The sequence below is a fragment of the Neltuma alba genome, unplaced genomic scaffold (assembly GCF_004799145.2).
Source record: "Neltuma alba isolate B1F8T4 unplaced genomic scaffold, ASM479914v2 tig00011243_pilon, whole genome shotgun sequence".
Lineage (NCBI taxonomy): Eukaryota > Viridiplantae > Streptophyta > Magnoliopsida > Fabales > Fabaceae > Neltuma > Neltuma alba.
Genome location: NW_021635961.1, coordinates 471,338 through 496,548, shown reverse-complemented (window position 1 = coordinate 496,548; position 25,211 = coordinate 471,338). Strand labels below are relative to the sequence as shown.

The 25,211-nt window shown below is 35.3% G+C and overlaps 5 protein-coding genes across 7 annotated transcripts; 1 reads left to right on the top strand and 4 right to left on the bottom strand.

Annotated features, from left to right (window-relative positions):
* Positions 1–546: 546 nt before the first annotated feature.
* LOC114762809 (probable CCR4-associated factor 1 homolog 9) lies at positions 547–23,247 on the bottom strand. 2 transcript variants are annotated; one of them, XM_028952396.1, is made up of 3 exons: positions 23,243–23,247; positions 8,963–8,972; positions 547–1,308 (listed from the first exon to the last, which is right to left on the bottom strand). In XM_028952396.1, exon 3 carries the CDS (start codon positions 1,285–1,287, stop codon positions 562–564), a length of 726 nt encoding a protein of 241 aa, XP_028808229.1. In that variant the 5' UTR covers positions 1,288–1,308; positions 8,963–8,972; positions 23,243–23,247; the 3' UTR covers positions 547–561. The 2 variants fall into 2 exon arrangements, with proteins under 2 accessions (XP_028808229.1, XP_028808228.1); XM_028952395.1 differs by lacking the exons at positions 8,963–8,972; positions 23,243–23,247 and having other exon boundaries at positions 547–1,505.
* On the bottom strand, positions 7,053–7,388 carry LOC114762839 (uncharacterized). The gene has a single exon (XM_028952428.1). It carries the CDS (start codon positions 7,386–7,388, stop codon positions 7,053–7,055), a length of 336 nt encoding a protein of 111 aa, XP_028808261.1.
* LOC114762812 (uncharacterized) lies at positions 11,441–15,003 on the bottom strand. 2 transcript variants are annotated; one of them, XM_028952398.1, is made up of 3 exons: positions 14,791–15,003; positions 14,021–14,203; positions 11,441–11,890 (listed from the first exon to the last, which is right to left on the bottom strand). In XM_028952398.1, the coding sequence occupies exons 2-3, from the start codon at positions 14,180–14,182 to the stop codon at positions 11,723–11,725; spliced, it is 330 nt and encodes a 109-aa protein (XP_028808231.1). In that variant the 5' UTR covers positions 14,183–14,203; positions 14,791–15,003; the 3' UTR covers positions 11,441–11,722. The 2 variants fall into 2 exon arrangements, with proteins under 2 accessions (XP_028808231.1, XP_028808232.1); XM_028952399.1 differs by lacking the exon at positions 14,791–15,003 and adding an exon at positions 14,442–14,711.
* On the bottom strand, positions 17,655–18,825 carry LOC114762811 (secoisolariciresinol dehydrogenase-like). Its single transcript, XM_028952397.1, has 2 exons — positions 18,671–18,825; positions 17,655–18,552 (listed from the first exon to the last, which is right to left on the bottom strand). Exons 1-2 carry the CDS (start codon positions 18,700–18,702, stop codon positions 17,790–17,792), a joined length of 795 nt encoding a protein of 264 aa, XP_028808230.1. The 5' UTR covers positions 18,703–18,825; the 3' UTR covers positions 17,655–17,789.
* On the top strand, positions 22,544–25,209 carry LOC114762808 (bifunctional nitrilase/nitrile hydratase NIT4A). The gene is made up of 5 exons (XM_028952394.1): positions 22,544–22,866; positions 23,205–23,384; positions 23,736–24,029; positions 24,240–24,521; positions 24,896–25,209. The coding sequence occupies exons 1-5, from the start codon at positions 22,650–22,652 to the stop codon at positions 25,048–25,050; spliced, it is 1,128 nt and encodes a 375-aa protein (XP_028808227.1). The 5' UTR covers positions 22,544–22,649; the 3' UTR covers positions 25,051–25,209.
* The last annotated feature ends 2 nt before the right edge of the window (positions 25,210–25,211 follow it).

The following is a 25,211-nucleotide window of genomic DNA, read 5'->3' as shown; positions in this document are numbered from 1 at the left end:
TGTTTGGGGGTCGATGTCAATGAGAACTCCCAGGATCAGTTACAGGGAAGTGGATCAACGGTTCCCAGAACCGGACAATCGCAGATTCCTACAATTGACGGTTTCTCTGCTAATTCCCATCTACTCCTCCGGTCCTAATTATAAGACCCAATTGACTTATTTGAAGAGATTAAGAAAGTAAGTTAAGTTGGTTATTTATAATAAATAAGTGTTGTCATTCCTAAAATATCCTTGCTAATTAAGTATATTGGCTAAAACTATCATTATTATAAGGATTATCTTGGAAAAAAATGCATAAATATAAGAGACAAAATGGATTGGGTCTTATAATTAAGACCAAATAAAAAGTCAAATTGGGTCTTATAATAAAGATCGGAGGAGTATTTCTTTTTCTTAATGACCAACTTGCTGGCCTGAAACCAATTTGACCGTTCTTTTTAGGCCAGGCCGACTGATCAAATTATTCGTTCGGAATTCCTATTTCAATTTTCAAAGCAGAGGAAAGATTTTTTAATTGAACAAATAAAATAATAAACCAATTATTTTTTTATATATTTTTAATTAACATTTCACCTCTAATCCATACAAAACGCCGGCATAATTCTCCGGTCCGTCCTTTACAAAAAATATATCCCTCATTCTCTGAAAGGCGTGCCACGTCAGCAAGCTGTCCGACCCGGCTTGATGGCACTTCCCCACAGCCCGGTTCACATTGAGGGTCCTGGCCACCCGGTCCAACCCCCCGTACAGGCTCTTGCAGAACCGCATCATGTGCTTGATATCATAAACATTATTTCCGAAAAACACCCTCAACAATCTCAAGAATTCCTTCACCCCCTTCGGCAAGCTCCGTCGTGTCAGGATCTTTACCAGGTACCCGAAATCATATGCGCTGTGGAACGTCACCCAACTCACAGACTCGTTGCAGACGAGCCCCGACGACATCATCAACTCCGCGAACCGGGCCGAGTCGACTCCGTCCTCGACGTTTCTCTGGAAGTCGATCCCCTGCCGGCGCAGCAAGTCGATGGAATCAGGGGCGAAGGAGTCACGCGCCAGGTCGAAGTCGCAGAAGTTGAACTCCCAGATGAAGCGGTTCTCGGATCCGAGGTCGGGAAGGTTGCCATCAGCATCGGAGAGGGTGAGGCCGACTTGGATGAGATTCAAGGCGTCAACGTTGGCCTTCAAGAGGCGGTAGTGATCGGTGGGAAGGAGCTGGCGGTGGTGGTAAGGAATAGCGGGGTCGACCTGAGGGCGGAAGATGACGCCGGGGAATTCTGTGTCCATGGAGATAAAAGGGTAGCGATCGATCAATTCGCGGATGAGTCGGAATTCAGCATCGAGATTAGAGGCCCATACTTCACGGATCTGGATGGGCTTCGATTTCAGATCTTCAGTGACCATGGTGAGCAAGCAGGGCGGCGATGATGAGTGATGTTGAAGGGAAGAAGGAGAAGGAAGAGAAGGAGAGGCTGAAGAAAATCAGGGAGGTGGGATTCCGATGGTGAGGGTTGCTACGCACAAGAGAGAAAAGAAGGGGAGGGTTTTTATACGAAGGCGGGGAAGGGGGAAGAAGATGTTGCTTGGAAAGTGGGGAAGAGAGGAGGCGTGATAGGAAGTGTAGAGCGAATAGGGGCAAGAAAAGTGGGTTGTGAAACGTGAGTGTAAACTGACCAAGTTCAACGCGTCCAGCAATTTTGACTCCACTCTGAGCAAACGCATGTTCAGAGTCCAATCACGGACCCAGTCTATGATGGCCTCCTCCGCTCTCATTCATTATTAATTAATTAATCTTCACCCTCCTTCATTTTTTTAATCCATTAATTACCTACTTAATCCGGGTTTTTTAATCTTTGGGAATATCCGTCTTTCCCCAAAGCAATTATTTATATAACGTAACAGTTTTCCGACACACGTATATAATACACCCGCTTTTTCCCAATTTCTAAGAAACATCCCCTTGGCTTTACTAATCATGTTTACAAATTCCCCCCAAAACCGGATGTGATGTATGAACAATAACGAAATAAGGAAGACTGAATTAATACACATCCAAACCCTCAGTGTTTAAAAGCTATCAATTCACTGTTACCAAAGACAAGACAGGTGTTAAAGGGACTTGAATTTGTGGACAATTCCTTCTGGCCAAGTGAAAAAAAAAAAAAAAACAATTAATAGTTGCTTGATTTCAGTGATAATTCGCCTTCCTTATATCACCTATTTGAAGATTCTTTCCAATAACTAACATACCTTGTACCATACCATCCCCAGAATTATATAAAATTACCTTAACAAGCAGACTACTGTTAGTCGTTGTTTTTAGCTAATAAAATACAGACTGTCAACTGCTTTTACACGATATTACCAGTTAACTACTTTGTTAGATATGAAAATTCATTAGATTTGTTGGAATTTATAGTCTAGCTGACACCAGGCACCCCTCTCAGTACATTCCTAAATATGAAGTTGTACGAGTTTCAATAGAGTGTAAAGAACGCGGGGTTTATAAGTTTTTATAGGAAGGCGAGAGCCTACATAGGTTTCTATATGGTGTATATTTTTAAAAATTTCATTTAAAATTATATTGATATATTCTTTCCGTATGAAAATACAAATATTTTTTTTTGGAATTAAAATAAATGCCTGCATGATTTTAATAAAATTAATGTATATAACTTTCTTTCTTGAGGTAGAAAATTGTTATGATAATAGCAATATATGTATGCAAAGAGGCTGTGGATAACATAAGAGCAGAGAATGTCCTGAGATTTACGAATCGGAGGAGGAAAACAGAAGAGACGATAAGACGCCCCACCAGCGGTGTAAGTAACCTCTAGGTGCGGAGTCTTAAAAACAGGTTTCCTTTTTTTGGGAAAAAAAAAGGGAGCAGGGCTGAGGAATGATTAGGAAGCAGTTGGCGAGGAGTGGGGAATTTGGCAGCATGATTGATCGTGATGATTAGGATGTTAATTAGGCCGTGAGAGAGGCATCAAACGCGTGCTCTTACAGCTAACTTTTATTATTAACACTGTCTTTTATTTTTAATATAAGAATTTGTTTAATATTTAATTTGATTCTAAATATAAGATCCTAATTCATTTTATTTTTTATATTTATCTATTTTTTTAAGGTGGTCATTGCAGTAATATAAATGTTAAATATTCCATCAAATAGTAATTCTAATCAATACACATAATTAGTAAAGATATTTTAAAAAAACAGTATCTATTTAATATAAATAACTAACTCAACAAATATTTTTATTTATTTAAATTATTTAACTAAGTACCGGAGATATTATTTAATAATTCCGCACTCACTTGTCAGCATGTGTGCGTCAATTAGTAGAGCTATCTTCCGCAGTCCAGAGTCCAGACGGCGCTCCAGTTGTTGACCAAATTACCTGCACCACCCACTTCCGCTTTGAACTTTCAACACACTGCCTTCAAAGTTCTATATATCTTCAGAAATTTAAACAAATTTAACAATTTCCACTATTCCTGAAAAGTATACAGTTTTCATATAATAATAATTAACTAATTTCATTTTTTAATCTTTAAAAAAATTTAATTAGATTTTATATTTAAAGATAAATAGTTGCATAGGAATGAATGCGTGGTGCTAATTATGAGTAACGGGTTTTAATGAACACTCAAAACCCATCAAATTTAGATAAATCCAATGTAAACAATTCAAATTTAATTTTTTTTATTTCTTAAAATAAAGATCTTTTCTAAACAGTCTAGATTGATGAACACCAAAACACATCCTAGTTCCATAGTAGTATTAATATCTATTAAAAATTAAAAAATAGCCGCCTAGCCTAGTCGCTCACATCATTTGTTACTACTTTATGTCTTTAATATAAGAGTTAGTTGACTAATTTGAATAGATTAAAAAAATTAGTTAAGTTAGTTATTTGTAATAAATAGATATTTTTTTCCTAAAATATTTTTGCTAATCAACTATGTTAACTAAAACTATCCTTATTACAAAGATTATCTTAAAAAAAAGAATAAATATAAAAAATAAAATCGATTGGAGGTCTTATATTTAGAATCAAAATAAAAATTAAATAAGTTCTTATATTAAAAAACGGAGTTAGCATTTTTAGAAAACTTTTGGTTCTGACTTATGCAAGAGACTCAGAATTGACATGAAGGTTTGTTGTGAGCTAGTTATGCTTTCAGCCTCCCTCACTAAAATTAGATGGTCGCCAAAATTTTAAGCAGACTGTTTGCCCCATAATATGAAAAATTTTTAAAAAATAATTATGGTTTAAAATATAAAAAGTTGTTAGGATAATTAATAGTTTTTTTTTCTCATTTCGTTCGTATTGATGAATAAAGTTTTACATGTAGGGGGAAGAGAGGGGAAAAATGAGAAATAATAAAAATGCATTTAAAATAAAAAATTTGGACTTTTGATTAGCATTTATTTTAAAATAAAAAATTGATTAAAAGTATTTGTGATTTATCTCGCTTAAAATAGGAGAAAATTACTTCCAAGTCTCAGACAACTCCTCAAAATATTAAAAAAGGTTTTCAAAATAATCAAATTACTTTGAAATAATTACAATGCAAGATGACGGTGATGGCTTTGGCGATCAAGAAGAAGAGGGAGATTTTTTTTTTGCCGGCAGAGAGAATTTTTTAAGTTAATAGAATTTCAGATGTATATTAAATTTATTTGCAATTAAAATTTATAGAAAATTCTATATTTTAAATTGTTATATATACACGACGTCAAAGTGATTTTCCTTAAAATAAGACGGTGTGATGAAGCTCGGATTCCTTTCGCGGCCACGACATTAAATTAAATATTCTTTTATAAATGTTGCGCACGTGGATTATATACAATTCTAAACATGAGGTTATATATATTTAAATTTAAAAGTGATCATCGATGTTTATAATTATCTATTGAGCGCTCATAATTATAATGTTTCGTTCTGGCGCACGCTCTAATTATGCTTCTTTGTCGTCATTTTGAGCATCCATTCTCTGACCCAAAAAATAAAAATTGAGCGTTCATTCATTCATTACATGTCTCTCATATTTTATTATTCATTGTTCCTCCCCCCCCCCCCCCCAACACACACAGAAGCTTTTTTTTTTTGGCTTCTCTCCCGGGGCATTTTTCACTAAGATAGAAATCTTAACCGTCAGAAATTAAATTCTGAATTACTCAATTAAGGAACGGGAGTTCAGACGACTTAAATTGATTAATAAAGACTCATTTTAAATTTAAATGAGAAAAACAAACCGCCCTCAAACTTAGGTTGTGTTTGGCAAAGCTTTTGACTCATATCACTAAAAGGCTAAAATTTGGTTTGACCCCGGCTTTTTTAGAACTCTTTTTTCCTACTTATTGCTTTAGCTAATCAGGCTTATAGACAATTATTGGTGGCTCAAAAGAATATTCTCTCTCCTCTTTCTCATTTTGTCTAACACTTCACTTCTCTCCTCTGTCTTATACTTCACGCATCTCCTCTCTTCGAGCTCGTCTCCTTTGTCTTAGGCGTGTGGGGAAACAATTTGAATAACACGTAACAGTTCTCAATTAATGTTATTACTTTGATAATCCACCGCATATCAGTTGAAGTTTGCTGATGATTTTTGGTAGAGCAGTGGCCTTTCTGATGGATCGATTTTGCCTTTTATCGTACTTATATGCTTCATTTATTTAATATATATTTGATCTGTCATTAATAACCTTATATGCATAGTTAAGAGTTACAAACACGAGTGTACATGGTTTATACAATAATGACCATTCATAACTTTATAAGGAGATATTTGAGATTGGACAACTATTTCCTAAAAGCTGAAAGTGATACTATAATTGGAGAAGATGAGCTGGTCAAGCATCGTCTTCAAATATAACATCACAGTTTCATCGCATATGAATCGTGTTCGTCACATAATCAGATATCAAATTATCCATAGCTTATCAGTTAAATAATTATGTAATTATTTTGTTTAACCGCGTCACAATACAATAAATTCTAATTTGGTCATATTTTATTTTATCCACTGAAATTATATTTCACTTTATATTCATAATAATTTTTTGTGATATCTCTAAGATTTTAAAATATATTTAAGTCATTAAATTTCACTTCTTCATATTAAAATAATTTAAATTTATTGTATTATGTAAATTTGTTTCTTTATCATTTTTTATTATTTAATAAAACTCATATTCATTTTAGTAATTTTATAAATTAAATTTACTAAATTCATTGTATTATGTAAATTCATTCTTTTAATCATTTTTCATTATTTAATAAAGCTCATACCTATTTTGGTAATTTTACAAACTAAACTTATTTTTATTCAATCATAATCCAAACAATCTTTTATCTAATCTAACTTTTATAAATTAACTTTTGTAAAATCCAATCCAAACACAATTTAAATTACTTTTACTCAATCTAACTTTTTTGAAAATTAAATAAGTTACTTTTCCTACTACTAATCCAAACAAATCCTTAATCTTTTTCGACCACACTAACTCCCATCGTCTTATCGATATTAAGATACGTGTATAATTCATAATTTTAAATATATGCAATTGTCTACATATCATGAATCTCCTACACAAATACACTAATTTCACATATCTAGAACTAGAAGTTAAAGACGTAAAAAACTTGATTATCAGTACTCCCCACCCCATACTATACTATATACATATCCGATGTAAATCTTAGATGAATAATAATTTAGAATCAATATCTGAAGTCACAGACGAGTTTTTTTTTTTTTTTTAAAACAAAAGCCCTTCTAATTGATCAAAAGAGATCAGTTTTGGAGTTTAGAAAATATGGAGTTTATAATTCAACTTGAACAATCTCTGCACTTTAATACATCCTCTCTGATGCCTCACATGAAAGGAAACACCAACAGAAAAGAAGACGATGAAAAGCATGCATGTATAATAATCACAAGTCAAAAAGTGGGATTCATAAGGCAAATGAACAAAGTTTCTGCTACCTTAATAATCTGACGGACACATACAGATGGATATGATAGAATTGACGCCATTAATTAGTTGTCTGGTTTCTTGGTGGTGGAGGAGGTATCGTCGTTGAGGAAGTCGAGCAAGACGGTGCTCTTGCACTTGGGGCATTTAGGATCCACATCTGATAACAGAACATACATGAGGCACCGCCGACAACCTACGAGCTGCATCGACCTTGTCTCCACGCTCTCATTTTCTGCCTCCCAAGACACGCACGATGACCCCTCCACCGTCGTCTCCGACGAGTTGTTTGACCACGTCACTATCTCCGACGATGAGTTCACAGGCGACAAGTTCAGCCTCAGATCCAGCCTCGGACTTCTTCTTCCTCTTTCACCGCTCAACAATTTCCCAGGCTCCATTGCCACAGACCTGAATGCATATTGTGAAGGGTCATGAATTTTTCCCACATGTACATGCGTTCAATATTTAGACAGAGTAAAAAATAGAGATGAGTTTTTGAGAATACCTTAATATAATTGACGGAGATCACAGGAACAACTTGGGGTCGCGTCAAAATTGCAGGAGTAGATAGCTGGATGTGAAGAGGGGATTTTGTGTATGTGTGTTTTTGTTTGATTCAAAGGGTGGATTATATAGTGGATGGTATAGATAGAGACCACTAATTGCCCTTTAATAATCAAATTAATTTGCGAGTACGAGTAGAGGAGAATATAAACAATACAGGAGAGGCAACTTATTTCTAGTATTCCTACTTCGTTGATCCTTAATGTCGACATATATATGAAAGTTCATTTTGCTAGAGTCCTCGTAAAACAAAAGCAAGTGTTTGACGAGAAGAGGAAATACAAATCATTTTCACAGTCATAACTATTCATTAATCAAGTGGATAACCTTTAAAATTAATCACAGAAAAGTAGAGATGTATTTGTCACCCTGCTTTTAGTGATCACCATACTAAATTAAAGACATAAAAAGACTAACAAATTGTGGCCATTCAATGATGCTTGGATCAACTGCCCATGAACAAAAAAGGGAGGAGGAGGTTTTGTGATTGGTATTAATTATGAGAAATTCATCAACCAAAACTGCTGGCTTTAGATAACGTAAGTGGTAATAAGGATTGAAGAGAGTAGATGGTCTGTCTCATGAATCACATCACGCCCAACAGAAATTGTAGTTGACAGATCCATTCATGTAGTTGATAATTGCATGTAGCTAATCGTAATAATATGTCCACCGTACACGAGATCCTTGTTACTTGCACACCAACTCGATCCATCCCATATTTGTATGCCTTACCTGTTGCCACTTATAATTAAGACTGTCAAAGTTCTATCTCGCGTTTGTTTGAGAGTTACTGATATCCATTCGTTGTTGGATATATTTATTGTGGTTAGTTATTAGTTAATACCACATTTCATCCCTTATCGGATACTTCTTACTCTTGCAAACATTTTCTTTCGTGTTTCTGCCAAGGAAGTTAAAGAAAAATATGAATTAACCGTAGAGTTGAACTCTTCTTATGTAATGTTCGATACGGAGAAATGTACCCATCTGTCATGTACTTATATATGTTTTGATACATAGATATCTGAAATTATTTATGGAGAGCGAAGTGTACGTGGAAGGGAGAGTTTAAAGTGAGAGCAGAAACAAAGAGGAGAATAAATGAAAAGAGAAGATAGGGCATGGACCGGATTCCCACATTTTCAATTTGAAACACTTATTTTGGTTGGATACTGAATATGGAATCATATTTACAAGGCAATTTGTAATAATGGTGAAACACCAAGCTACGCAACAGATATTTGGCCAGAACAAATATTGACTCATTAGAAAAGGAATAAATAATACTACCCTGGTCTTAATTATAAGACCTTGTTTATAATCTACAAATAAGGTCTTATAATCAGGATCAAAAGTAATACAAGGAACGAGTTTCAGTGCGAAGCAGCTTGATAAGCACAAGGAGCTCATCATCGCTACGCACCGTTTCATTAACGTTCGAATTGATCTTGACCGTTGGATGATGAGCGATCTAAAATGCTGAAGGTGCGGGCGATTTCAATCCTCTCTCTTCGTTCCCCCTTCTTCTTTGGCATCATCTTCATGTGCAGGTAAACACCTGATCAATAATCTCAGCAAGATGCTTCAGGAGGTGCCTATAAAGAGTAGGTTTTGAAGGATCTTGCTTGATAGTTGGGGTGTAAAGTGCTGCGACTTTGACTTCTCTGACTTGAAAAATTCATTGCCTTGATCTTTCAGAGACATTTGTTTTTTTTTAATTTAGCTTCTGCTTCTGCTGAGACAGTCGCCATTGGTATTTTTCCTTTTTTTTTTAATGAAAAGGCAAAATGCATTAATTAAATAGAGATACAGATTTAAAGGTTCATTACACTAGAAAAAAACAGGACTAACCGAAGCAGCTGCTTTAAAATGATCAAAAGTAAAAGTCTAAGAGCTGCAGAAAGTCCGAGACGATAACATCCCGTGATTGTGCTTTGCAGCAGATTTAGACTTGCTTTTTAATTGAGAAAATATCCTCTCTTTTTTTTTTGAATGGCTGCCTCCTGAAAAGGAGAGTTGGTATCCAAACCAAAGCTGCCCTTAAACAACAGCGGAGGAGGTTTCTGTTGAAACATTTGAGTTTTTCCCAGGGGACTTTGATCGAAGACTGGCCCGGGCATTTTTCTTCGAAGAGGAAGAGAAGCGAAAATTTGGAACTTGCATATTATTAAAATAGAAAAAAATAGAACTTGCCTTGAATGGAGGGAACTTCGTTAACTTTATCTCAGAGAACGACGTCGCATGGCAATTAAATAGAGGGAACTCGTCCTTGGCTTTGTTAAAACGGTGCGCATAAATGATGAGCTCTCAGTGCTCATCATCTTGCTTAGCAGCGAAACTGGGTCCGTAGTACAAGCCACAAGGGTATATAAAGAGAGAAGATTTTTTTTTTCAGTGGCAAAAGGAAAAGCCATTCGCACATATGACTTGGATTTTGAAATTTAAATTTTATTTATTAACTTGTTTCTAAAATTTATTATCTAAAATTGAAACGTTACAACTTATTATTGTTAGAGAATATCTATCCAATTGATAACCATCATAATTGAATGCTGTTTATCCAAATTCATTATTCACGCAAAATAAGACAGCCTTTGCAAATTTTTGCTCAGCATAAAAAAAAAAAGAAGGGACAGCCTTTGAAAATATCTTTTCATTCTCTAAGAATGCACTCAACCAAAAAGTGAAAATGCTAAAATTGTATATTATAAGTGGCTAAGTTGTATTCTAAAGTAACATTATCTACATTTCTTAATAAATAGACAATATACGTTTTAATAAAACAAATGCCTATAGCAGGTCAGTAATTTACTCATTCATAAATCATAAATCTTCAAGGTCAAAAGAATAACTCATAAGTCTTAATTCTTACGTAATACTACCTTCTTTTCTTAATATAAAAACTAAATAACTAATTTAAAAATATTAAAAAAATTAATTGAATTAGTTATTTGTAACAAATATGTGTTAACTTCTTTAAGTTACCTTTATTCAATCATGTATTTTGAAACTACATTTGGGCAGAAGTACCTTGCAATCAATAGAGATATTTTTGAGAACACATTATAATTTGAGAGACAAAATGAACTGGAGTTTTATATTTAGGACTGTCAACTAGCTCTTATATTTAAAATTAGAGGTAGTATAACACACTATTCATATTCTCTGTTTTTTTCGCTAGCGATGCTTTTGTAATTCATGAAGACAATCTGTTCGGTAGCATAATTTATTGCCATTACGTGCGTAATACAGTTTAGGCTTCCCTCGTTGACTTGAACCTTTTGTGAATTTCTTACTATGAATTAACCGGCAAAGAATACGTATGTCCATTGAGGAAAAAGATACATACAAGTGTACTGACAAAAAGATACATAGGAAAATATAAACAGAATGAATGGTAAATTTATTTGCTTTTTAATTAAAATTTTAATTTCTTTTCAGAATCACTTGTATTGAAGGTCTTAATAATATAATTGGCAGAAAAGAAAAAGAAAGGTATTAATAATATAAAAGACTAAATGCATCCTCCCCCCTCCGCTGGGCCCCCTCATCTATTAATCTATTAATCAGTAATAAAAAATGTCAACGAAACATTGAGATGGAAACTCAACCAGGGGACGGCATTTAAGACTTCGATCTTACAATGCTTCCCTGAAAAAATCAGACATAAATGAATAGTAAAAAGCTTATAAGATAAGCGCTTGCACCGAGCATTGAGATACACACTTTTTTTCAAGAGAAAAAAATCTCGCCAAATCACGAGACCCTCATAATATTTCAAGGATGAACTTCAGCTTCCCTGTTTTTTATCCTCCGCGTAATTAGTTTCTTTTGCCGAAACAGTTTCTTTCGCCCAAAAAAAAGTAGCTTTTTAAACCTCAAATTTAATTCCGAATGTTCGACCCAAATGGTCGTTCTATATTATGTTGCCTTATCAAACATGGATTAGAAGGAGATACCGCTCCTTTCAGTTTACATTTGAATAACGTGGGACTCACATTTAAATGATATCGCTATCGTTGTTCCGATGAGGAAGCAAATCTATTACAGCCTTTTTCTTTCAAACGAATAGACAAACAGTTTTGCCAAAAAAAAAAGAAGAGAAACTTTACAAATTACAACTTAACGTAGGGACGAGCGTATCAGACATGCTTGTTGTCTCAGCCTAATCCTCAAGAGTTTGCTGTCGTTCAAGCTCAAGAATGCGCTCGGTCAGAGGAGTCACGGTACCATTAGTTGTTCGGTTATTGCTTCTACACTGTTGCAGTTGTTCCTGGAGATGCTTTACAAGCTCATTGAGTCTACGGATGTTCTTCTCTTGCACTAATATAATCTGCAGCAGGAAACATGCATTGATTATCGGATCAAGAATGATGTGGCCCTGCGGCCAATCCTGAGAACCAGCAGCTAAATTTGCTTGGTTGCAAATTTTCGATTTTAGCTATCAGGTATTTGAAGTTAGATGAGTGGAAATTGTGAAGGACATCACTTTTCATTGCGGAGCTTACATATGGTTCCAGACTTCAATGGCAAATAAACATTGCGTATTAACAGTTTCTAATACTGCTTCTGGTCCTTAATATAAGAACTAGTTGACTAATTTAAATAGAATAAGAAAATTAGTTAAGTTAGTCGTTTATAATAGACAAGTGTTATCTTCCCTATAATACCCTTGCTAATTAAGTGTCATTTGATGAAATATTTAATATATAAAACTACTATAAAGACTACCTCGGAAAAAAAGAATAAATATGAAAGTGGATTAGAATCTTATATTTGAGACCAAATTGAAAATCAAACAAGATCTTATATTAAGGACCAGAGGTAATATTTTCCAACAATTAATGTGATTTCATCACCAACATTACTACATTTAATTTAATTTCCCTGTATGTAGACAACCTCAACAAACGGGACAATGAGCTACATTCAAACCTAATTAAATGTGTCCACCATCTAGGTAGAACCTGTTCTGGGGTCAATGGACGCACTACTTTCAGCAGTCTGATAGCATTTGAATAGCATACAAGGCATGAGCTGTCACCAATGACAAAAGAATGATATTTTCTGAAACAATGCGCTAAACCAAATGCACCAGGAAATTCTTCCTCCAATTGGACCATTTGCATATATAATCATTAGAATTAGGATCCCAAGTCATGGATCCCTTGTTTACAAAATCAAAATAAAAGGGCTAGACCATTTCTTCACTAACTGGTTTGACTAATGTTAGTTGATTGTATATTTTATTGTAGTTCAATAATTCAGTGTACTATTTCCTATTTTATATCATTAAGTTCCATATTACCGATTTCAAAGCAGTGCGACGGGTAAACTGGTTTAACTTCAAGCTTACTACAATCTCAGCTGGTGACAAGTTATAAGCTAACTGGTAGCTTTATAAGGTTAGGCTTACTCATTTCTAAGATTTTTTATTTTCTTCTCTGACAAATTCTTAACCCCCAACTATGTTGAATTTTCATCTCGCATCAGCAAAAAGAAAAGGAAAAGGGATAAAAAGGACAAAACCTCCTGATGGTTTCCAAGAAACTTCATCCTTTCAATTTCATATCGGAAAACTACAGATTATCATGTAAAGCAAATGGCTAAAGCAGTGGCTAGCAAGTCATAAACAGGTGTGCCTCTTTACATATGCAACTGGAAGCAATCCAACTCAAAACAAGACCTGTATTACTGCCTAAATTCGGTAATATACAGGATCACCAAGACTGTTGAACTCATAGTATTGGGAGTAGAAAATTTACAATCTTTCGCATGCAGGAACTACTCCAAGAGCCAGGTTTTAAGACAGATCAAAAGAAATAGTAAAGAATCAGGAAACATGGCCAGCCCTTGGGTCGAGAAACAAATATGAAAGGAAATAAAATAAGAGGTATGAAAATTAACAGATTATTAATCCAAGCACAGTATCCAAATTCAATGCAATTTTGATTATCTTACAGTTCCTTCCACATTTTGTTTTCAAAAGAAAGGCTGAAGGTTAAACCAACCACCTATCCACCACTCCCACTAAAGAAAAATTGGACAACAAAGAAATGCAAAAAGAGCATGATCCTGCACTGTCAATAGGAGGCAATACAATTACAAACTGACAACGTTCCAGAGTTCATGTGCCGAATAATGAAAAGAATACATCTAAGGACAGCATAAACACAAACACTAACATACAACGAAATGCAGAAAGACAAAGGTGCAGACTGTGATTAGGTGATTAAAAAAATTATAAATAATCTCTATTGTAGTTTCAGATCTTTATTATACATAACAAACATGAAATATTAAGCATCATTCAGGTGGAAAAGCAGCTTGTAAGCATGACCCTATATGATCTTTTGGAAAGATATAATGCAAAATTGATAGTAATAATTCAATGCAGGGGGGTGGATCTCATCAAAAGAGAGTTTTGGATTGATACATGAAGGAAGAGGTAGAGCTATAATACCTTCTCCTTAACTGTTTCTTCTCTTTTCGAAATCTGGTTCTGCTTTTGAGATACACTGGGATTTGAATCAACATCGGCCACAAGCTGCTGTTTCCACTCAAACTGAGAAGTGATTATAAGTATAAGCAGCAAGAAAACAAGCAACATGGGCCTCGACATCATTACCAATTACAGACAGAAAACCTGCGGATAACAACAATTTAATATCAGCAATTAAAACTGCTGAAAAGGGAACAAATGCACCATCTAAAACCCGTCACTTTGCTCAACAACCAGAAAGAAAAAACCCTAAAGAATATGAGCATTTGTAGGAATGTGACCTAACAAGAATAGGAAAACTAAAATGCAGCACTATTAAAATCACGCCAGAAAGAAAGGGGAAAAAATCCGAAGCTCCCTTAAGGAGAGAAGGTTGTCGTACCAGTGATAACAGCAAGTTCTAACATTCACGGCAAAAGCCCCTCACCAACAATTTTTCTTTCTTTTGGGGGTCGGGGAGGGGGCATACCCATCGCGTCCAGTAATATTTGCAATTTCGATTTCCGAATTTCGAAAAACAAAAGTCAACCAGTTAAATCCGGTGAGGCACATTCAAAAAATTTTCAAATTAGGATATCTGCTATGCTGGATAGTGAAAATATCGGCCAACCAGGATAGTCTCCATTTTACGGGGAGTCCCAGAAAACGGTAAAAATGGTGATCAACGAAGAACTGCCCCGTATCAATTTCTGCATGAAAGGAAAGAAATCATATACATGAGAAATACTTACCGATCGATATAGCCGACAGAGCCCTATATTCATTATCGAAGCAAACTCGAGCTCCCCCAAGGTGACAGCGAACCGATTCGAGATCTGCCAAGAAGTGTCAGTGTTTCTGGAATCAGAGAGTAAAAAGACTTGAATTTGCTGGTCGCGGCTCCTATCGGAACTATCGAAGTCAAAAATAATTTAGGGTTGTATTCCGTTTCTAATGATTTTGTAAGCCCCGGCCAGCACCGTATACAACCTTCGAATATTATTTACTTTGTCTTTTTGACTGTGGGAGGAATTGGCAACTGCTTACGGCGGTAAGATGACGCGGCAAATGATGAATCGCATGCGGTTGGGACCATGGATGTTCCCGTGGGATGAAATGAAAACTCTGGGAACATTGCCACGTCACCTGGTCCCTTGCCGCCCGAGGCATTCACAACACCAGAAGTCCGCAACAAGCGCCTCACAAGAAGTGCCTGTTTGGCTGTTCCAGATGGGAAATCTCACAAGCGGTAGGTCAGCTAGAACCCAAAAAAAGAAAAATAGATGAAAAAACGTTTAACATATTCAGTGCAACAGATTTTTTATTCAAAGATCACTTCAAAACTAAAACAATTTTTATAATTTTTATTTTTTTGGTTTTTTTTTAAATTTAGCTCTTTTAGCATGGTTAATGGTACTAATAGAGTGAAGTTAAATTATTCAACTAAGAGAAAAAAATATAGGTAGCAAATACAATAATTGAGAGAAAGTATAAAATTTACATCAGGATCAGTTGTAGAAACAATTGTTTTTATTAATTAAGAGATGGGAGGTTTACTTCTTAATTTTTACAGTGTAACCGGACACCTGGTCACCAAAATTCCTAATATGGAAAGATGTTTGCAGTGTAGCACTTGAGAAAACGCCTACACATTTCATGAAATCATTCCTAAGATACTAATCCAAACACTTTCTTTGTCAACTTTAAATTTCTCTGTTGTTTGTGTGCTGTAAGAGTTAGGTAGCTGGGCCTTGGCCTATTTATAGTTGTATTGTAAGCCCATTTGTCCATTTATGTTTGGATACATATGGATCACTCTATGATCCTTTTTGGTGGATGGATTATCTTCAGGTTAATGACATACGTTTCCGATTCTTAGTAATGCATACTTTTCCCCGTTTTGTAATACAATTTATACTACAAGATAGGTTTCATAATGACCAGAGGGAGTAATATTTTTCCATTTCTCTGTTGCTTTGTGAGTTTATGTTAAGCCTTTACAGGCTATCATGTGCTATATATCAGTAACGTATACATTGGCTTGTGGAGGAAAATTTAGGTATTGAGGTCGAAAAATTGTTTATATAAAGACAATTTAACGCCCTGCGGGCCAAATAACATGGGGTCATTCTAGCATGACAAATAGTTCAGTGACTCATAAAATATTGAGTGTGCATATGTTTTTTAGGGGATGTCTGGTAACCATGAAAAGCATTTTTTAAAAACATTTTTCTGTAAATCGAAATAAATTTCTCTACTTATTTATTTCGTATGTCATAAAAATATTTTTAAAACAATAATTTTGATTCCATCCAGATATTTTTTTAGTTTATGTTCTATCTCCTGGATACAAAATAACTTGGAAAAGTAAAACAACAAAATTATATTGAGAATCGAATAAAAATTAGAAGAGTAAAATACTCTAGCCTTACTTACATTTTACCCTGATTACACGAATCTCCTTTTATTTTGAAAACATACATACAAGTTTAGACTATTAAATTCATTAAAAATATTTTCTTAATTAGAATTTATGGTGAAATACTTTTTCTTTACTAATTTACCCTTCATAATACTATTTTAAAGAATTTAAGATTTTTTTCTTTACTTTAATTTTTTATTTCTTATAAATAGTTATTTGTTTAATGTTTTTATCATATTGAAAAAAAAAGAGTAATTTAGTTAATGTAAACATAAAAAATTGAATGAAAAGTTGATTAATTCTTTAAATAAATAGATAATCGATCAAATAACTCATAAATGTTTTAAAAAAAGTTTTATTTAAAAAATTTTAAATTATAAATTTAAATAATTCATATGATGTTCCAAACCCACATGATTTATATTATCTGATAAAAAAAACATGAATCTAAAATATTTTCTACCCATTTAAAAGAAACCTAAATAAATAAGCTTTTAATACGTCATGAAGAACTAAAATTATAGATGCTATAATATGATAAAAATTAATAAATTTTATAACATATTAAAAAGTTTGAAACTACATGTATTATAATTAATTTTTGTTGTGTCAAAAATAATTTTTTTTGATAGACATAAATGTTTAAATAAAGTTTATATTGAGGAGGGATGTTTTGATCAAAATAAAAGTTTGAAAGTCAAACCTAGAGGTCAACTAATTGTTGGATGAATGTAAGTAAAATCTCAACCATATAAGAGAGATTTATGTAATATATATTTTAATTTTAATAGAGGTTTATATAAATTTTAAAAATAGAATGGAGGTTTATGTAATTTAAGCAAAACAAATGATGGTCAAGAGACAGGTGATTCCAATCAAGGCATTGAAAACCAGTAAGTATTAAATCTGTCGGGGCAAATTTAAGGATTAATAATCCAATCATGATTAAGTCCAAGTCAACATGTCACTTCTTTTATGGCCTTATATCTAACACTGCTACTATGATCTCGTTCAAGTATTGAGTTTAGTTGACCGTGTTACCCAAAAAAAAAAAAGAGAAAGGAATATTAAAGTATATAAACTGCACATAATCGAATGATATGAAGTTATTAAACACAAATCTATTTTTTATATAACTTCTTATTTTAAGATAACGACAAAAAAAAAACAAAAAATTCAATCTAGATCAATTTTCTCCCAAACTGTCGAGGAGTGATAAGAGATTAATTCACTGACATGAACTGGCGAGACGGATGGTGTCGCAGTATGATGATTCAGATGGAGGAAGCATCCCAGGTAAATGAAAATTGTAGAATCTGGAGAGATTGATCAATAATTGCTCAAGCCAGCGTTGAGCACACTGTAGCCACCATCCACCACAAGATTATGACCACTCACATACTTGGACTCCTCACTGCCCAAATAAAGAACTGCTTCTGCAATATCTTGGGCCGCAAGAGCAGTCCCTTTCAGATTAGAATAGAGCTCTGCAATTCCCTCATCGTCCATCTTCAGAAAAGTCCTAGTCATCGGCGTCGGAACCGCATACGGCGACACGCAGTTCACTCGAATCCCATATCTCCCAAGATCCACCGCTGCGTTCTTCATCAGCCCGATCACCCCATGCTTCGAACAAATGTACGCGCATGTGCCGACACCCCCCATGATTCCGCTCACGCTCGCCGTCGAAATTATGGAGCCCTTCCCTCTGGGGATCATCACCCTCGCCGCGTACTTGGTTCCCAGAAAAGAACCCACTAAGTTAACGCCGATCACTTTCTCGAAAACGCTCTTCTCGGAGTCCGCTATGCTGGATGCCGGCCCGTCTATTATTCCGGCGTTGTTGAACATGATGTCTAGCTTCCCGTACTTGGAAACCGCCGTGTTGACGGCGTTCTCGACGTCTTTTTCCTTGGTGACGTCGCAGTGGACGTAGGAGGAGGAATCAGATAGGTCTTTGCAAACAGAGAGACCCAAATCATCCTGGACATCGGCGATCACCAGTTTAGCTCCGTGCTTGGAGAAGAGTCTGGCAGTGTACTCGCCAATCCCCCTGGCGCCACCCGTGATCAGCGCCACCTTCCCTTCTAACCTGCTTATTAAATAAGTACGAGTTAATACTTTTCTGACTGTGTCTGTGTGTGAATCGTTAATCGAGAATGAAGAAAAGGTATCTCAGTGTGGGAGAGGAAGCCGGAGTATGTTATTACCTTCTGGCAGCAGCTGAGAGTAGAGTAGCCATGAGCCAGCCCGACAAAGTGTTGCAGAGCTTTGTCTGCCAAACTTGCTATTTACTGATTTCGGTGAGGAGGGAGGCCATAGTTGTCCTTATAATATTGCATTGCGTTATTGCCATGAAGGTTGCGAAAGTGGAGCCAGGACTGGATAATATATTTATTAGTCGCTACCTAATACCTCTTGGTTAGATGGGAAGGAAAGGATACGGCCAGAGAAGCTAAGAAGACATTAATTCCATGCCCCCACTGGGTTTGGTCAAATGATGTTTATCATGCAACCAGTTTCCACGCTCATGCTCATCCTAGAAATGAGCAGATCAAATTTCAAACATAAAGTTTTGATATTAATGGTTGAGATTTAATTGTTTATATTTTTTAAAAAAATAATTTTCTTTAATAGGTAAATAATCCAAAATAAATATAATATTTTAATTATAAATTTTTTAAAAACAATTTTTTATTTAAAAAATATTAGTTGAGAGTTTTAAATCTAGATCTTTAAAATTAAGTTTGAGTCGTGTAAATTTTACTAGCGCGATGAGCATTATGGTACTTATCACAATGATGAGCACCGAAATTGATTTTGTTTATCATGTGGTTGATATTATTATGAAAATCCATATGATGGAATCAATATATTTACTTCTCACACATCATTTCTTTGATTAAGAAATGCACAATCTCTAGCGAGTTTGGAAACTCATTAGAGTGATGAGCATTGAAAGCTCATCATATCTGGGCCATTTAGATCTTATTTGGATAGTTTAGATTTAATTCTTTTTTTGTTTTTATTTTTGGTTTTAAGTGAAAATTATTTTTAAAAAAATAATAGTTAAGAGATTATCTTTATTTTAGATTATATACCCATTAAAATAATTATTTTAAAAAAGTAAAAATAAAAAAAATTAAATTTGGACCATCCAAATTAGATATAAATGATTTAGATACGATGAGTTTTCAGTGCTTATCAGAAAACTGGTTCCATTGAAATTCAATGTTGTGTTTTCTTAATTGGACTCAAATAGATGGCTGTTGGACATAAATTTGACAATGAAAGGCTGCCCAATATATACCACTTGGCAGTGATATTTTTAAGCAGGGCAGGCCTAACTTTCTTTCTCTTTTTAATTTGGTGAAAATGCCAAAACATTTTCTGTCAATGAAATAATAGCTTTAATTTCACTGCATCAAGTGTCCTCAATATTACGCTTAGTTAAGACAATCTCGATCTCACAACTTCAATAGCTTTTTATCAGGATCCATCTCCTTCAATAATTGAAAGAAATTAAAAGAAATGGAGTTTCATTTCCACTTTCATAAAATATGCCACAACCATTCTGAAATGCGTGTAGGTTTGAACATTGGTGTATTTAATTGACTGGGAGGAATGAACGGAACAGTCAGTCGTGTTATTTACTTATTTATGAATAGCATACGCTATATGCTATATATGGTAAAATTCATAGTTTTACATTCATAATAAATATATATCGATATAAAATAAAATGTTATTTTGAGGAAAACATATATACCAAAAAGTTAAAACTCTTGCTTTCTCATTCCTATTATTTTCGTAGTTTTTTAAAAGCTGCTATCCCTTCAATGACTGGCAGCAAGAAAATCCACGTACCAGAAAATCCAACCCAACTTGGGTCAGGTATCGCGTTTGGAACTTTGAACTTGGTGAACCCACCCAAGCTCATCAGTCGTAGTTTTATCCTTAAGTGATCATACTCTGAATGCTAGAAACTTGTCCCTCCTTTTATGTACTTAGCCTTTTGTAATTTCTTGAGTTAATAAAATTCCCTTTTCACTCGGAAAAAAAAAGATATTAGTAGGACTATAATTATAATAATGCTTGTATAGGAGCATATAAAAAATTATAATTATGCTGACAAAAGATAAAAGAAAAGAAAAGTTTCTTCCGGTCTTGTTAAAAAAGTCATTGTGATAATAATAAAAGAATGCTGCGAAAAATAAATTGAATAATATATGGAAAATTTCTTTCAAGTTATTGAAAAATAAGATGTCATGATTTGTGTACTGATAATTGGTTTGAGAAGAGTGAACACGACTACGTCTTTCCTGCCCTTTTTTCCCCTCTTAACGTGGGCGTTCTCGAAGTACATCTACGAAACCACCATGCCAGAGCAAGACCTTAAGCCTCGTCTTTTTCATATATTCCTGTGAAGCTCGCGAAAGATAGTGCCGAGTCACAGTGTCAGTGTACTTCCCTCTGGGGATCATCACCCTCGCCGCGTACTTCCTCCCCAGAAAGAAACCCACCAAGTTATCGTCGATCACTTGCTCAAAAGCGCTCTTCTTCGAGTTCCCTATGCTGGATTCCTACCCGTCTATTATTCCGGCATCAATATATTTAATTCTTTTGTGTCATTTCATATAGTCGATTGAGAAATCCACCCTCTCTTACATATATATAGGGCTATCAGCGTTGTGTTTTCTTAACTGGACTCGAACAAATGGCTTGTGGACATCTATTTGACAGCGAAGAGTTGCCTAACACACACACACCACTTGCCAGTGAAATTTTTAAAGCAGGGCAAAACACTCTTTCTCTGTTTTTTTCTGGTAAACATATAATGGCAAATTATTTTCTGCCAATGAAATAATAGCTGCGATTATTTCATCGCATCAAGTATCCTCGATATTACGCTATGTCGATATCAAAACTTCAATAGCCTTTTGTGAGGATCCGTCTCCTCCACCTCAACGAAAAAGCGAATGTTGATGAGGGATAGTTAGTTACTCTGTTGTTTGTAATGGCTGTTTTGAATTTATGATATAAGTTTTCTATTAAAAAAGGGTCCGTTTCCTTCCATAATTTAAAGGAAAGAAATGGAGTTTCATTTCAACCTCCTTTAATTGCAAAACTCATAAAGCATGCAGCATCCATTATTTCTGAAATATGCGTAGCTTTGAACTTTGAACATTATGTTGATGTATTCAGTTAACTGGGTGGAATGAATTGAACAGTCAGTCATATTATTTACCAACTTGTAAAAATTTATATTTATATAAAATGAGATGTTATTCGGGGGAACATATGCCCAAAAGTTAAAGCTTGCTTTCTCAATCCTATTATTTTCTCAGTGTTTAATGATTCAACTTATCATTAGTGTTCAAATAATTAAATGGTGGATGGAATTAGAGATATAATAATTAAATCAAAATAATATTATATGCAAACATAATACTACATGTATAAAGAATAAAATATTAATATGATTATAATTATAAATAAAAGAAAATAAAAGTTTTTGCCTTGTAAAAAAGTTATTATTATAATAATAAAATAAATTTCCCAAGTTGTTTTCTCCGAATTTTTTGTAAATTTGATTGTCATTTGATAGAAGAAAATGACGCAATCTGTTGGGATTTTTTTTTGTCTTCTTTTTTCTTCATCTTGTTTGTGCATTCGAACGTGGTTTTTTTTTTTTTGGCCAAACCATTCGAACGTGGTTCAAACTTCATCTTTTGATTTTTGAGTCCGAAAAAAAAAACCTTCATCTTTTGATTTCGTCGCTAATTTGTTTTCATTATTTTTATTGTTCTTAGAGGGAAAATCATAAAGGGTAGGCACTGGGCTTTTTTGCTGGTGCTTCATCCTCCTCGTCCGTTGGGGCCTTTTTGTCATAATTTTTCCTATGATGAATTACGTATTTTGTTTTCTTTTTCTCCATAAACGTGAAAAATGTTCGCCCACTGATTTTCGGGGCCAATCCACAGACTTCATCCAAGGCATGTGAAGCTGATTAGCTGAGTAGGAGAGAGAGAGAGAGAACTGACGTTGGAAAGGTTATGGAAAAAATCTAGAACCCTCTCGTGTGCAATCCAAATAGAGTAAAGACGCTGTTTCAGCCTCCTGGAGAGTGAAAGATGTATTTCTTTAATGACTAAAATGGAGTAAAGATGTCTAGGTTCAATTAGTATTATGCAATCAATTGTGCCCACTGGGCTGAACCATTCCGATAAAGCCAGAGACAACGGAGAAGAAACCCGGCAAGGCATGGCGCTTGTAACTAGTCAAACTGTCAACGATGGGCCTTTGTTCGCCGAGGTTGATATGGGCTCCGATAACAACGCCACTACTGTCCGAGCCACGGTGGTTCAGGCCTCCACCATCTTCTACGATACCCCCGCCACTTTAGGTCCTGCTTCCTCCTCATTCTCCTTGTTCTTCAAATGAGTTGTGTCACTGATTGACCCGGATTCTCATGGTTTCAAATTGTTTGACTCCGAGAAATCCCTGTACTCTTTTCTTTCTTTTACTGATAAATCGATTTTTTTTGTCTGTTTTCAGTAAAAATGATCCTTTGGGTGCTTGGAATTGTTTCAAGTGAATTGAATGTGTTGTGTGATCTGTACATGTCTGGAGTTATTGCTTCCTCCTTGAACTATACTGCTGTTTGTTGAAATGCCGATGTTATATTGCGGGGGAATGGTATTTTATTTTTTAATCGCTCATGATTGCTCGACGCTTAAGCAGATAAGGCCGAGAGGTTGTTGGCTGAAGCCGCGAGCCACGGATCCCAGCTGGTTGTGTTTCCAGAAGCGTTTGTGGGTGGCTATCCCCGTGGTTCCAACTTCGGTGTTTCTATTGGAAATCGGACAGCTAAGGGTAAAGAGGAGTTCCGCAAGTATCATGCTGCAGCCATTGATGTGCCAGGTAAAGACTTATGACTGGCTGATAGTATTTGCTGGTACAAATTCTGTGAAGCTCGTAAAAGATAGATCTGACTGTGACTCACAGTGTCAGGGTATATGTTTTCTGGAGCTTTAGTAGTATTTTATATATTCACTGCTAATCAAGGTAATGTTGAAGTTTGGTTGATAATTAATATGGATAAGATTATTAAGGATATTTCTTGGTTAGTTATTTAGTCTCCAACTAGAAACAGCGAATAGAATCAATTTATTATCGTTACTTTCTTTAGTCTGGGTATAGTTTTATACATTGAATTGGGATCAATGGAACTCTAGGCATAACTTTTTACTAGCTTGTATGATGTTGCTGTAGGTCCTGAAGTTGATAGATTGGCGGCAATGGCCGGGAAGTATAAGGTGTATTTGGTAATAGGTGTTATAGAGAGAGATGGCTACACACTGTATTGCACTGTTCTCTTCTTTGATTCTCAAGGTCGTTACCTCGGAAAGCACAGGAAAGTTATGCCGACTGCGCTGGAACGGATTATCTGGGGATTTGGGGATGGATCAACCATCCCAGTTTTTGAAACTCCCATTGGAAAAATAGGTGCTGCCATTTGCTGGGAGAACAAAATGCCTCTTTTGAGGACAGCAATGTATGCAAAAGGTAGACATTTTTCTGTTAAATTCTATTGTGTCCGAGAAGATAACCTGGAATAGGAAATATCAGGATACCAAACACTATGATGCACGACCAACAGTAAATATGACCGAGCCATTATAACTTACATGACTTGTTTTAGGCTACTTGATTAGCATGGGAGAGTGGAGACAGTTTTGTTCGGTTTGGCTAAACATGTGGAACTTGGTTTCTTAGGTGTTGAGATATATTGCGCACCTACAGCTGACGCTAGGGATGTGTGGCAAGCATCTATGACCCACATTGCCCTAGAAGGTGGATGCTTTGTTCTGTCGGCAAACCAGTTCTGTAGAAGGAGAGATTACCCGCCCCCTCCCGAGTATGTTTTCTCAGGCACAGAAGAGGACCTGACACCAGATTCTGTTGTGTGCGCTGGGGGCAGTGTCATCATATCACCTTCAGGGGCTGTTCTGGCTGGACCAAATTACGAGGGGGAGGCTCTGATCTCGGCAGATCTTGGTATGTTATGCTTGTTTTGTTTACTATTCATAATTGCTGCTTCAACTTCAACTGCATTACAATGTTTCGCAGCAACCATGTTTTAGGGGGATGTGTCATGCCTTGCAAGAAACAATGAAAGATACGATAACCATCCAATGACTCTCTTTTCTTTTGCCAAACATAACACATAATGCATCAAAGTCCACTTAGTTTTTCTTCTCTCTCTGTTTCTTGGGCCAGGCACGAAATAAAACCAAGAGGCTATAGTGTGTCTATGTATAATGAAGTCGGGTGCTCTGCATTGTGAAATATACTGTGGTTGAACTCTCAGAATATTTTATTTCTGTTGTGTGTGGAAAGCAAGCTAAAATCGTTGATAGTGGTGAACACAGATTTGGGGGAAATAGCGAGGGCAAAGTTTGATTTTGATGTGGTTGGACACTACTCAAGGCCTGAAGTGCTGAGCTTGACGGTGAGGGACCATCCGACAAACCCAGTTATTTTCACATCAGCATCCTCAAAAATCGAGGACTCTCCCAAACCATGATCGGCATTTTTTTGAACGTCTAAATTTGGGGATTTTCACCCTTGTAATAATGTCGGATGGGTGTTGTAATATTGGACTCAAAACGTGTTTTTATTGTACGTACTTTTGTATGATTGATCAATATATTTAGTAAATAAACAATACTATTCCTTGACAATATA